General features: G+C 37.5%; 1 protein-coding gene across 3 annotated transcripts in view; it reads right to left on the bottom strand.

Annotated features, from left to right (window-relative positions):
• Nucleotides 1-2,059: 2,059 nt before the first annotated feature.
• The window catches only part of UGDH (UDP-glucose 6-dehydrogenase), a 33,819-nt gene continuing 23,740 nt past the window's right edge, over nt 2,060-12,138 (bottom strand). For all 3 annotated transcript variants that reach the window (XM_014478697.2, XM_005897353.3, XM_070372277.1), the window contains 7 exons: nt 11,447-11,594; nt 9,214-9,308; nt 7,273-7,403; nt 6,905-7,038; nt 6,318-6,409; nt 6,093-6,203; nt 2,060-3,533 (listed from right to left, as the gene is read on the bottom strand). In XM_014478697.2, coding sequence (XP_014334183.1) covers nt 3,423-3,533; nt 6,093-6,203; nt 6,318-6,409; nt 6,905-7,038; nt 7,273-7,403; nt 9,214-9,308; nt 11,447-11,594 — 822 coding nt within the window. In that variant the 3' untranslated portion in view covers nt 2,060-3,422. The remainder of the gene's footprint in view (nt 3,534-6,092; nt 6,204-6,317; nt 6,410-6,904; nt 7,039-7,272; nt 7,404-9,213; nt 9,309-11,446; nt 11,595-12,138) is intronic.

The following is a 12,138-nucleotide window of genomic DNA, read 5'->3' on the forward strand; positions in this document are numbered from 1 at the left end:
AATATATTCCAAAAACCTGAAAGGTGATTAGCAAGAAATGTTAGATCTTTTGAATTTGTTATTCCTCCACTCATTATTTCATAATTATATCAAGACTAGAATATGTGACCAAATCTGGGTCTTCCTAGAGATTTGAGTGTGGTGAGCATGTACTGTAGAGATGTAGGTATAGTCCTTTGTACAACTGCCCAAGAATGGGCAGGCCTGAATTTTGAAAGGCCAGGACAGAGCTCTGACCTTCCTAAACAATGATGCATTAAAAACAAGCACATTTAAATGTGCAGACATGGCAGGCGGCCTATACAAAATTTTTGACCGGGTGGTACAAGTTAATGCATCAGTAGTCTGCAATATGTAAAATTTGGTATGTGCCCATTTCAATATGTCTGATCCTTTTCTTTCTGTAGCACAAATGAAATTCTTTGAAAAAGTGAAAATGATAGATGGCACATAGTTTTTAATCACAAAGTCAACTAATACAGAGGTTTCTGCCCCATTTCCAATGACTAAATCGGCCAACCCCAAAACCCAATTCCTGTTTGCTGCTGCTACTGCTGCTAAGTCGCTTCAGTCGTGTCTGACTCTGTGTGACCCCATAGACGGCAGCCCACCAGGCTCCCCTGTCCCTGGGATTCTCCAGGCAAGAACACTGGAGTGGGTTGCCATTTCCTCCTCCAATGCATGGAAGTAAAAAGTGAAAGTGAAGTCGCTCAGTCGTGTCTGACTTTTAGCGACCCCATGGACTGCAGCCCACCAGGCTCCTCCGTCCATGGGATTTTCCAGGCAAGAGTACTGGAGTGGGGTGCCATTGCCTTCTCCGAATTCCTGTTTGGTCAGATATAATTATTAATGAAACTAGTTTGAACAGGAGTTTCTCTTACTGGAAGCTGAATGCATTATTTTTGTCATACCTCACAGCTTGCAGGATCTTAGTTCCCCGACCAGGGACCTAACCCGTGGTCCCCTGCATTGGCAGTTCAGTTCAGTCACTCAGTCGTGTCTGACTCTTTGCAACCCCATGAACCGCAGCACGCCATGCCTCCAGATTCTTCACTACTGGACCATTAGGGAAGACCTGAGATTTTTATATATCCTTTTGTATTGATTTGAATTTTTAAAAATCATGTCCATGTATTATTTTCAATTTTAAGTACTAGTTAATAATCTCAAAAGTCCTAGCTAATAAATCTTTTTTTTTGGCCATACCATATGGCTTGTGGGGTCTCACATCCCCAACTAGGGATTAAACCAGGCCACTGCAGTGAAAGCCCAGAATCCTAAACATGGGCCACCAGGGATCTCCCCTAAAAATAGAAACATTGTATCAATTTTTAAAAAACACAAGGTCTTTAATTGTCTTAATAGGGAAAACAATGGTAACCATCTTCTTGCAACTTTTCACATAAAGGCTCAAATTGCTATAAATTAATCTTCACTGGGGCTTCTTCCCCATTATCAGCCAGGTTACATGGCTCTTTGTCTTTTGTATTTTCATCCACTTACCAGTTCTCCCACCTTCTAATCAGTAACCATGTTTTACACATTTAGTTATCAATCCTAGGCACTGAAGCATCCTGCAACTTAAAACGCCTAATTCAACTGCTTTAGCAAGACACCTTTGCGTTATAATCCCTTTACTAGACTTTAAGATTGTTAGCAGAATATAAGAATATTCTCAAGCAGAAATAAAGAGCAGGGCTAGTTAATAAGCCCACTCCCATCTCAAAATCTAAGAGTGAGGGATCATCTATTGTCTCTTTCTGTCGTTTTGTTTCCTTCACTCTAGTCTGCCAACTTTTTCTTAAAGGGTCAGATAGCAATATATATGAAACCATTTAAAATGTAATCATGTAAAAATGTAAAAGACATCTTAGCTCACAGGTTGCTGGCCAGGTTTGGCCCGTGGGATTTTGTTTGTCAATACCTGGTCTGTTCTCTCCCTTTCTTGCATCATTTGAAAGAACAACATAATGCCCCTTTCTCAAAAAAGGAGTGATTTTCCTGTCTAATGTCATACTGTCACAACTTAATTAGTTACTTGCACTAGACAAAAAATACCCCACACACTGGCTTATGAAGAATATTTTATTTATGTATTTGATATCTGTACAGATGTCTCTGTCCTCATCTTTATCTCTGTATTATTGAACTGCAGAATTCCTAAACGATGAGATTTGTATCTGTTTAACTCAATTTGTATACTCTTGGCAGAGCACAAGCATCAAATGGACATATTTCAATAATGATAAACACAAGAGAAAATCAAATATAAGTCAACAAGAGACATAAGAAAAAAAGCAGATGAAAACACAAAATTCCTTATTTTAGGATTATGCTATACATTAACTTGTAAAATCTACTACTGTAAGTTTATGTATGAGATTATATTGACTTTATTACTTAAAATGGGAGAAAGTGTAGTGAGTCACAGGAATAAAATACAAAGTAAAAGTAACAAATAGTTTGGGCTTTTAGACTAAAAAACAATGATCAGTGAGGAAAAACAAGAAGAGGAATGATACAGACTTTCATTTCACTACACTGATTTTTTTCTTCATGTTTTTTAAAAAAAGATTACCTTTTTAGTCTTATTTGGATTGACTGGAAATGGGCAGTAGACTAAAGAAACCATCGATACAGCCCATTAAAACGAAAGGAGCAAAAGAACAATAACCAAACCATAGCTGTAGGGTTACTGCTAACGTGGCAGCATAGACAGAAAAAAGCACAAAGGCCACACTCTGTCCATGGCACCCTCCTCAATTCAGGGAGACGAGAAATGGCATGGAACACACCCCACCCACTTAATCCAGAAAACTTTAAATCTCCATGACACTATTGGAAAGGTTAACAGGTTTAGCCGGTATTTAGCACAGCCATTTCATGGCAGAAAATACATGGGGTGGTGGTTTAATCGCTAAGTTGTGTCTGACTCTGTTACAATCCCATGGACTGTAGCCGGCCAAGCTCCTCTGTCTGTAGAACTTCCCGTGCAAGAGTACTGGAGTGAGTAGTCACTTCCTACTCCAGCAGTGAAAATATATACTTAATGACAAGTAGACAAAGTAGTGACACTGAGGAGTGTCACTCCCGTTACCATTGGATATTGAAGTGCTGCCTAAAGATATTTTATAAAGTAAAAAGTGTTTGAAGTTTAATTTTACAAAAATCAACACCATTAAAACCAACATGATTATTTGCTACTCATCCAATCACTGAGGTAACAATATTATAAAAATATGTAAAAAAATTCTAGTTTCATAATTACCAGATATGCTAATTCCCATATAGCTAGTATAAATTTGATTATTAAAAAAATAGTTTTGTTTGCTTAAAAGCACATGGTTCATTTGTCATTTAATATCAGATAGGTATTTGCTATCTTGAAGTACCAAAAAAGTTACAAATAAAAACGGCAATGTCTATACTCTGGGTTTCTTGTTGGGCATATCCTGAAGACTAAACTTTGGAATTTCACCAGAAGGAGCATATGGAATTCTCTTTGAAGACACCTTCTTGCCAATTGTTTCAATCTAGAGGAGAAAAGAAAATTGTTAACAATACCTAAACGTAAAACTTGGTCATACAGTGAATTAAGGGTTAAAATCTAGATGATTTTTTTTCTTTTTAAAGGCAGAAAAGTTTCTCAGGTTGTGTGGGTTGCTGTGAAAGACCTTTGGTTCCTTCCATATTTTTCGTTTCTAGAGTCAGTCTACATTCCCCTTTTCATATTCATATCTAGACATGCTCCTCTCGTTCTCAACACCAGACTCCCTCCAACAGAATAGGAGATTACATGCCACTGTGGCTTTAAAAGCAGATGTGAAAGCAATAAACAGCCCAGATTCCTGTTAATTCACATTCTTTCAAACTCTATTCTAATGTCTTGTTTCCCTTATTCTAAAAAACTTGCATAAGTTATAACAGCATAGTTTTTAGAAGTTCAGGCTTCAGAGTCTGAAAGGTTCCAGTTGGAATCCTTACTGATAATCGCTGATACCTAAACTCTCTAAGGTCTTTCTTCCTTGTTCGTAAATGGTATTACCCACCTACCTCGAAGGACTGTGGTAAGGATTCAATTAGATAAAGTGCTCAGGACAGTGTCTGGCATATTAAGTCAACCTTCAATAAATCAATAGTAGTCAATTTTCATTTTGCATATTACATTCAAAACTTTTCCCCCTCTTTCCAAAGTTATCAATATTATCTTTAAAGACGCTGTTTCTTTAATAATAGTTTATCTCCGCTCTACAGCAGAGATAAATATACTACATAATTTTCACAAATGTATTTTTAATTAAAAAGGACATTTTTAATTAAAAATATTTATGCTGACTCATACCACAAAGGGCTTCTGCTTTGTTTACTTATTTATTTGGCCAGGTCTTAGTGGCAGCACTCAAGATCGATCTTCATTGCTACATACAGGATATTTAACTGTGGCATGTGAACTGTTGGTTGAGGCATGTGGGATCTAGTTCCCTGATCAGGAATTGAAACCAGGCCACGTGCATTGGGAGTGTGGGGTCTTAGTCACTGGACCACCAAGGAGGTCCCTCTGCTTTGTATTACTCAATTGTCTTATTTAATGGCTTATAAATACTCTTTATTTAGCAATTCCAGTCTAATAGTTTTTTTAACCCTTACTAGAAATAGTTAATTATAAGAGCTCAAATTCATTTTAAATATATATATATGTCTTTGCATTTCTCCTCTATATGAGTAAAACAGCAATGAGAGAAAATGTTTCTGTGCCTGCAAATAATGTTTAAAAAATAACGCTGCTAAATCATGACTGGGAAAAACAGTCCCATTACTCACTAAGGAGGGGTTGGATAGAAGAGTCCCCAGGGTCTTTGATGGAATGTGAACTGACAAGGATGTCATCTGATTTGTGTTGCAAGTTAATCTCTCATGAATGAGGAGTGGGCACTGAATTATAAGAAGGATCTTCAATGAGTCAGTGACAGGTTAAGAGAAACAGATCAGATATTTCGAACAGGGAACGAGGCCTTATCAGTACCTCTCCCAGACAGCTGGTGCTAAGCAGACGCACACAGCCGACTCGAAACACTGCCACGCTCTGCTCTGCTCTGGGACTCTGCTGACAATCTCCTGGCAGATTTCTTTATCCTCCCAACCTCCCCCTTGGGGCCCAGACTCCATGTCTGCTGAGGAAATGGAAAGTGGCTCTTTCTTCTTAAACCTTTGAGGCCCCTGGTAGAACTGAAGTGGATGCAACATAAAATGTACTGTGCAGCTTTCTGTCTGCTCTCCAAATGTTCCATAACTAACTGACAAGCTTTGAATTAAAAGAGAGCCAACACCACTGCAGCTCCCATACTTTTCCTTTAGACCTCTCACAGCACCAGCATAGTGCTAAGCACTCAGAGATAGAGGATCCTAAACCAACATGGGACAACTATAGTATTAAAACATTTCTATAGGAATAAATGACCTGGCCTCTGAGGGGGTCAGTGTGGTGCGCAGTGTCACAGAGCAGCTTTGGAGGCTCTAGAAAAAAAAAAATTTAATGCATACACTTTCTTACTTGATGTTTATACGAGGTAGGGTGAGGCACATCTTGCCGCTTTGTAAGAGAGACCAAACTGAATGACCTTTAGGTTATGAATTTGAGGAGGGAGTGGAGTATTTCACAAATACCACAGAGACTTCCCAGAGAACTGACTGACATTTTCCCAGAGTTATGTTATTGCTAAATGAGAAAATATTAAAATCATAAAACTCACAGCCAGGGATTTCCCTGGTGGTCCAGTGGTTAAGGATTCACCTGCCAGTTCAGGGGACGTGGGTTCGATCCCTAATCCGGGAAGATCCCACATGCCGAGGAGCAACTAAGCCTGTGTGCCACAACTGTTGAGGCCATGTTCTGCAGTTACTGAAGCCCACGTGCTCCAGAGCCTGCGCTCTGCAACAAGAGCAGCTGCCAAAATGAGAAGCCCGCACATCACAATGAAGACCCAGTGTAGCCAAAAAATAAATGAAAAAAATTAAAATGAAAACACTCAAAGCCATTTTAAAAAGCACACGACCAAACAAATGAAACAAAACCAATTCAGGATGATGCTTACCTGGAAGCCAATGGTTTGTAGCTCATTGTGGAGCCCGTCCAGGACACGTCGTCCGTCAAAGATAAAGGCTGGTTTCAGCATTTTTTTATGAATGCGTTCATAATCCAGTTCCTATAAAGAAAGAACCAGAGAAATAATTAGAGCATATACAGGCACGCATACTCCACCCCAAATGCTATTAGAACACCTCTAAAATTTTCCTTAATCTCGCTTCCGTCACTTCACCTTAAACATGTCCCACTCAGTGCAAATCACAACGGCATGGGCACCATCACATGCTTCATAGGGATCTTTGGAAATGGTCACGAGCCGGGCCACTGTAACAACCAAAAAAAACTGGAGTAAGAGAGGAGTGATTTGAGATTCTGCATTTTAACACTAGGACTGCAGGAGGAATTGAGAGTCTGACAGAAGTGGAATGGTCTGGTTGAAATATGAGTGGGGGTAACAGTGAGGGGCCTGGAGTAGTCCTCAGTCTTGTCCCAGAAGCATCCCCTTATAATCTCTGGGGCTTTTTAAAAGAATATCTTGGGAAAATCGTTACAGTAATCTACTTCATTACTTGATTACTAATTAGTAATTACATTACTAATCCACTGGATTACTTCAAATCAAAGTTGATGAAGCAATGTCTGAGAGTTTAATTTTATTTATTTTTTTTTTGAGAGTTTAATTTTAGAGAATTGAGATTGAAAAGAGGGGCCTAGCAATGATAAAAATGACAAAAACTGAACAACCAAAGGTTTCCAGAGAATAAATAAGTTTGGGAGCCCAAACTCAAAATGACACGTGAGAGACAAAGCCTGACTTACCTTGGTCGTCCTTTGAAACTCCTGGATGAGAAAGATCCACAACTATCTGTTCTCTTGGTACTTTCGGATCATATATATGGAGGTGTGCACCTTCATCCATCAAATATTTGCTAATATATATACTAGATGACTCTCTGAAGGGAAAAACAAAACCCAGCTTTGCTACGCTTCTGAATGGCATATATTTTAATACCTATGGAATTTAATATACAGGTGAGATTCTATTTCTTGTGAGGATATGAACGTCCACTTTTTTACTCTTTATACTATACACATACATGTATTTCACATATACAGCTACCATCAAAAAAATCAGGACGAGGAGTTAAGATTCTAAAAATGGTTGAAGTATTTGAAAGAATTAATACCTTGTATCACCAGTGTCCTTTTTGAAAGCAAACCCCAAAATAGCTATCTTCTTATCTGTCACTGTATTAAACAGACTGTCTATGATCCGGGAAGCAAACCTCCTTCTCTGGTAGTCATTCATGTCTATAACCTGAAAGGACATGTACAGTTATGCAAGGATCAGTTAAAAGAGGTACAGCCTGTGCATACACTGCTTATAGCTTTGTGGTTAGTACTCTTGTATGAATACAAACCTTTTGAATTAACAGGAGGCAAATGTTACCAACCTCTTTAGTATCCACAGATTAGAAAAAAAAAAAGAATTTTACCCACTCCCTTCCTTTCCCACTCCTCCCCACCCTGAAAATTTTAAGTTTCATTTGGTTTTAACTTTACATACATCAGACTGGGATGGATGGTGGGGAGCACAGGGAAATTCCAACCCCATTTGAGGTCTGCCATGAGGCCAGCCTAAAAAGGCACTAGAAAATAGTGTTCTCCTTAGCCAACTTCTCCAAACCCTAAGGAAGCAACTAAGATCCAAAGTACTCGCTCATATGCTTAACCAGACCCCTCATCAAAACTGAGTGTGAGTAGAAAGAAAATAGAGAACAGTAAAACCACGTGCAGAGCTACAGTTGCCTCCGGATGAACCATAACACCATGAACATTTGGAGAAATTTTTAACTAAATGTTACAAGTAAAAGTCTCTGATCATCTAATCTGTTACTCTCCTAAGAATTTATAAACAAACATCATATTTGTGACCAGTAAAGTCTCTGATCATCTAATCTGTTACTCTTCTAAGAATTTATAAACATCGTATATTTGTGACCAGAGGAATTTAAGGAAAGACTTTTTTTAAGGCTCTAAGCTTCTAGAAGCCATCTCAGAGTCTGAGAGCTTGGGAAATGAGCTCAAAGCTTTAGAAAAATCAAGCCTTTTTTTTTTTTTTTTTGCCACATAGCTGCAAGGCAGGTGGGATCTTAGTTCCCCAACCAGGGATCAAACCTGTGCTCCCTGCAGTGGAACCATGGAATCTTAACCGCTGGACTGCCATGGAACCTGGAAAATGAAGCCTTTATTTGCATTTTCCCCACAATGGATAGTAACATAAAGCCATTACACTAGATTGAGTGAAATGAACTTAGAAGTTTATATTTCTCTAAAAATGCTCATTTCCTTACTTTCCTACTCACTGCTGAAATCTGAAAAATTATAAACCTGGGGAAAAAAATATTTAGAAAAGATACATACACTCACTGACTGGTATCTTGAGCAAATTACTTAACACTGTTAAGCCTCAGCTTCCCCATCTATAAATGCTGCTGCTGCTGCTGCTAAGTCGCTTCAGTCGTGTCCGACTCTGTGCAACCCCATAGATGGCAGCCCACCAGGCTCCCCCGTCCCTGGGATTCTCCAGGCAAGAGTACTGGAGTGGGTTGCCATTTCTTCTGGGATAATATTAATGATGAGAACTAAGATACTACATATAAAGTGCTTTAAAGAGTGCCTGGCACAGAGTTAAGCACTCAATAAATGTTAACTCTATTTCCAGTTTGAGTAGGATCTCCAATTTTAGCTCTGTGAATCTCAAAGGGATAAAACAAATATCAACACATGCAAACCATTTGCAAGCATAACAATAGAGGTTCTTCTTTTACTTCTATTTTATGCCTTTCAAGATGAAGAACTACAATTAAAAGTTCTTGCTTTACATAGGGAGCAAATTTTGTTATTAAAATTAAAAGGAATACTTGTTTATCATAAACTTTCATCATAGCTGATTACCAAAACAGACAATTTATAACACAGAAGCTCAATAAATAAACCTAAAATGAACAAACTGAATATAATAATAATTGAGTTCCTGGAAAAAATTAATACTCTCAAAAACATTTGACAGAAAAATATGACATGTTTTAATCAGAAGTTAATCATAACCCATTGACTATAAATACCTGCTGCCAATAACGAGCTACTTCAGGCAAATTTAGAGCCTCACAGAGATAAACCAAATTCAGAACATCCTTTTGAAAGCAACTCCCACCAAAACCTGAAGAAAGAAAAAAAAAGACAATATTTTCATTTGGAACTGCACAACTAAATCATCTTATAAATTTCTGTATCATACTAATCAGAAGGCCTATGCTAGGATTTTTAATAATAAAATTTGAATGTGGGAAAATTAATGTTTGTAAATTATGTGAAATTTGCAAGAAACTAATCAACTCTATAAATAATTTCTAATAGTTATAAATAATTTTAAATAATTACAAATAATTTAAAATAATTTTCTAACTTAAGTTTTATTGTGGCTACATTTCTATTTTTTCCCTCATTAGCTGGTACAACTGCTCCACATCTCTCACTCTAACATAGAGCTGGCAAACTTTAACATTCCCAGTGAAAAATATTTTAGCCTTTGTAAGTCATGTAGTCTCTGGCACAACTATTCAACTCTGCCCTTGTTGCTCAAAAGCAGTCATAGACAATATGTAATCAAATGGGCATAGCTATTTTCCAATAAAACTTTATTTACAAAAACAAGCTGTGGGCCAGATTTGGCCTGAGGACTGTAGTCTGCCCACCGCTGTTTGAGTGCAATGCAGTATACAGTGAGGGTTGGCATGAGCTTTGAAGTCAGACACACCTAGCCACTCACTAGTTGTATGACTGAACACCTTACGAAAATTCCCCCAATCCTTAATCAGCAACACTTTTATATAACAGGTTATAAATTAAGATATATAAACAGCTGTTTCAGAACTTGTTGTATAACATGCCTTCAGGAAACAGTAGCTATTTTTATTAAATGGTCACTAGAAGAAAATATCAGAAAGACAGAAAAGGCCAGGAAATCAGTACTGAAAAATGGCATAAAGCCCCAGAAACATAGGAAGTGCTGCCAATGGCCCAATCTGTAAAAGACTCTTTTTACCTTTACATCAACTTTATTAATTTAAATCCAAAAGTATAGGCAGTTCTCATTAAACTCAGTAGTTATATCCTATAAATTTGCCACAAACACTGAATTAGCAAATACTGAAGTGCTGCTTGTAGGTAAAATACAGCATTAGGTTCCTGTGAGCTTCTGGTAATGTTTTTTGTCAACTGATCAACATAATCTTGTTTTATGTGTGCTTATACTTAGAGACACCTTATTTAAAAATATTGTTGACCTTCATTAACAATGAACTCAAAGACAACAGCACTGAAGTGAAGCTTATCAAACCACATGTATTTTCTCTGTAAGGCACATGATAGTTTGCTGACACTTTGGAACACCAGAAAAAATTTCAGCAATATTCTTGAGGGCCATTTTAAACAGTGAAATCACAGGGGGGGAAAAGCACCAAAATGCAAAAAATATGGTACTAAACAGACCACAAAAACAGCAGACATTTGCAGTATGTGAGCTAAAACAAGAAGGTAAGAGTATTGCCTTATTCAACCTCAACTGGAAATGTATGCGTTGGGTGACTCAAATTTTATGCTGCTGCGTTAATATCTGCAAATGACCATATGAATATTGATGTTGGGTTACAAACACATTTTAGCAAGTAGGCTAAATAATTCACAAATATGGAATACACAAATAATGAAAATATTTCACTAAGGTCACATTTGCCACCTCATGCGAAGAGTTGACTCATTGGAAAAGACCCTGATGCTGGGAGGGATTGAGGGCAGGAGGAGAAGGGGACGACAGAGGATGAGATGGCTGGATGGCATCACCGACTCGATGGACATGAGTTTGAGTGAACTCCAGGAGTTGGTGATGGACAGGGAGGTCTGGCGTGCTGCGATTCATGGGGTCACAAAGAGTCGGACACGACTGAGCTACTGAACTGAAATGACTGATCAGTAGGAAAAGCAAATGATAAGGAATTTTTTCCTATTGCTTCAGTAAGGTGTTACATGATTTCTGATGTGACCTAAACTTATTCTACCTAAATGTTTTAACAAAATATTCATATATTTCTTCTGAAACACTAACCATGTTTATATACTAATCAGTCACTAATTATTAAACAATATATGTAACTATTGTCTCACTTAGAAAGTCCCTGATAAGCTGAAGGCTACATGTATAATGAAATCATTATTTTAAGGGTGTCAAGCAAAGGCTTCCTTAAAGTTAGAGATCTACCTAAAAGAACCTACTTGATGTATAGAGAACTTTCACCTTACCAACACTGGCTTTCAGAAATTTATTTCCAATTCTCTGGTCCATTCCAATGGCTGTTGCCACCTCTTCTACATCAGCTCCTGTTGCTTCACAGAGGGCACTTATAGAATTAATGCTGCTGATTCTCTGGGCCAGAAAAGCATTTGCTGTCTTTAAAAAATAAATAAATAAAAGGAAGAATACGATGAACTAAAATAAACATTTTATATAATCTGCATTATATTTCATCGAGTTGATGCAAATTACTGAAGGAGATATGAAAGTTTCTGATAGGTTCAATCTGAAGAGGCAATGGGTGGGTTGGTTCAGAAAAATGTTTTAAATTAGAGAAGAAAGGTGATTAACAAAGGGTAAAAAGGGACTTCCTTGGTGATCCAGTGGCTAAGACTCTTTGCTGTCAACGCAGGGGGCCTAGGTTCAATCCCCAGTCAGGGAACTAGATCCCACATGACACAACTAAGATCCCACATGCTGCAACTAAGACCCCGTTCAGCCAAATAAACAAATATTTATAAAATAAATAAATAAAGATGAAGATTTAAAAAAGAGAAAGTAAAAAGAAGGGAATGAGTGATTTTTAAAATTAGTATTTTAGTACACTCTATTTTCTTTTACATATTCTAAAATATTTTATACCTAAATATTTGATCCCATTATGAAATTATTTCATAATATACAAGAATATTATCTTCAT

Source organism: Bos mutus, chromosome 6 (assembly GCF_027580195.1).
Source record: "Bos mutus isolate GX-2022 chromosome 6, NWIPB_WYAK_1.1, whole genome shotgun sequence".
In the NCBI taxonomy this organism is placed as follows: Eukaryota; Metazoa; Chordata; class Mammalia; order Artiodactyla; family Bovidae; genus Bos; species Bos mutus.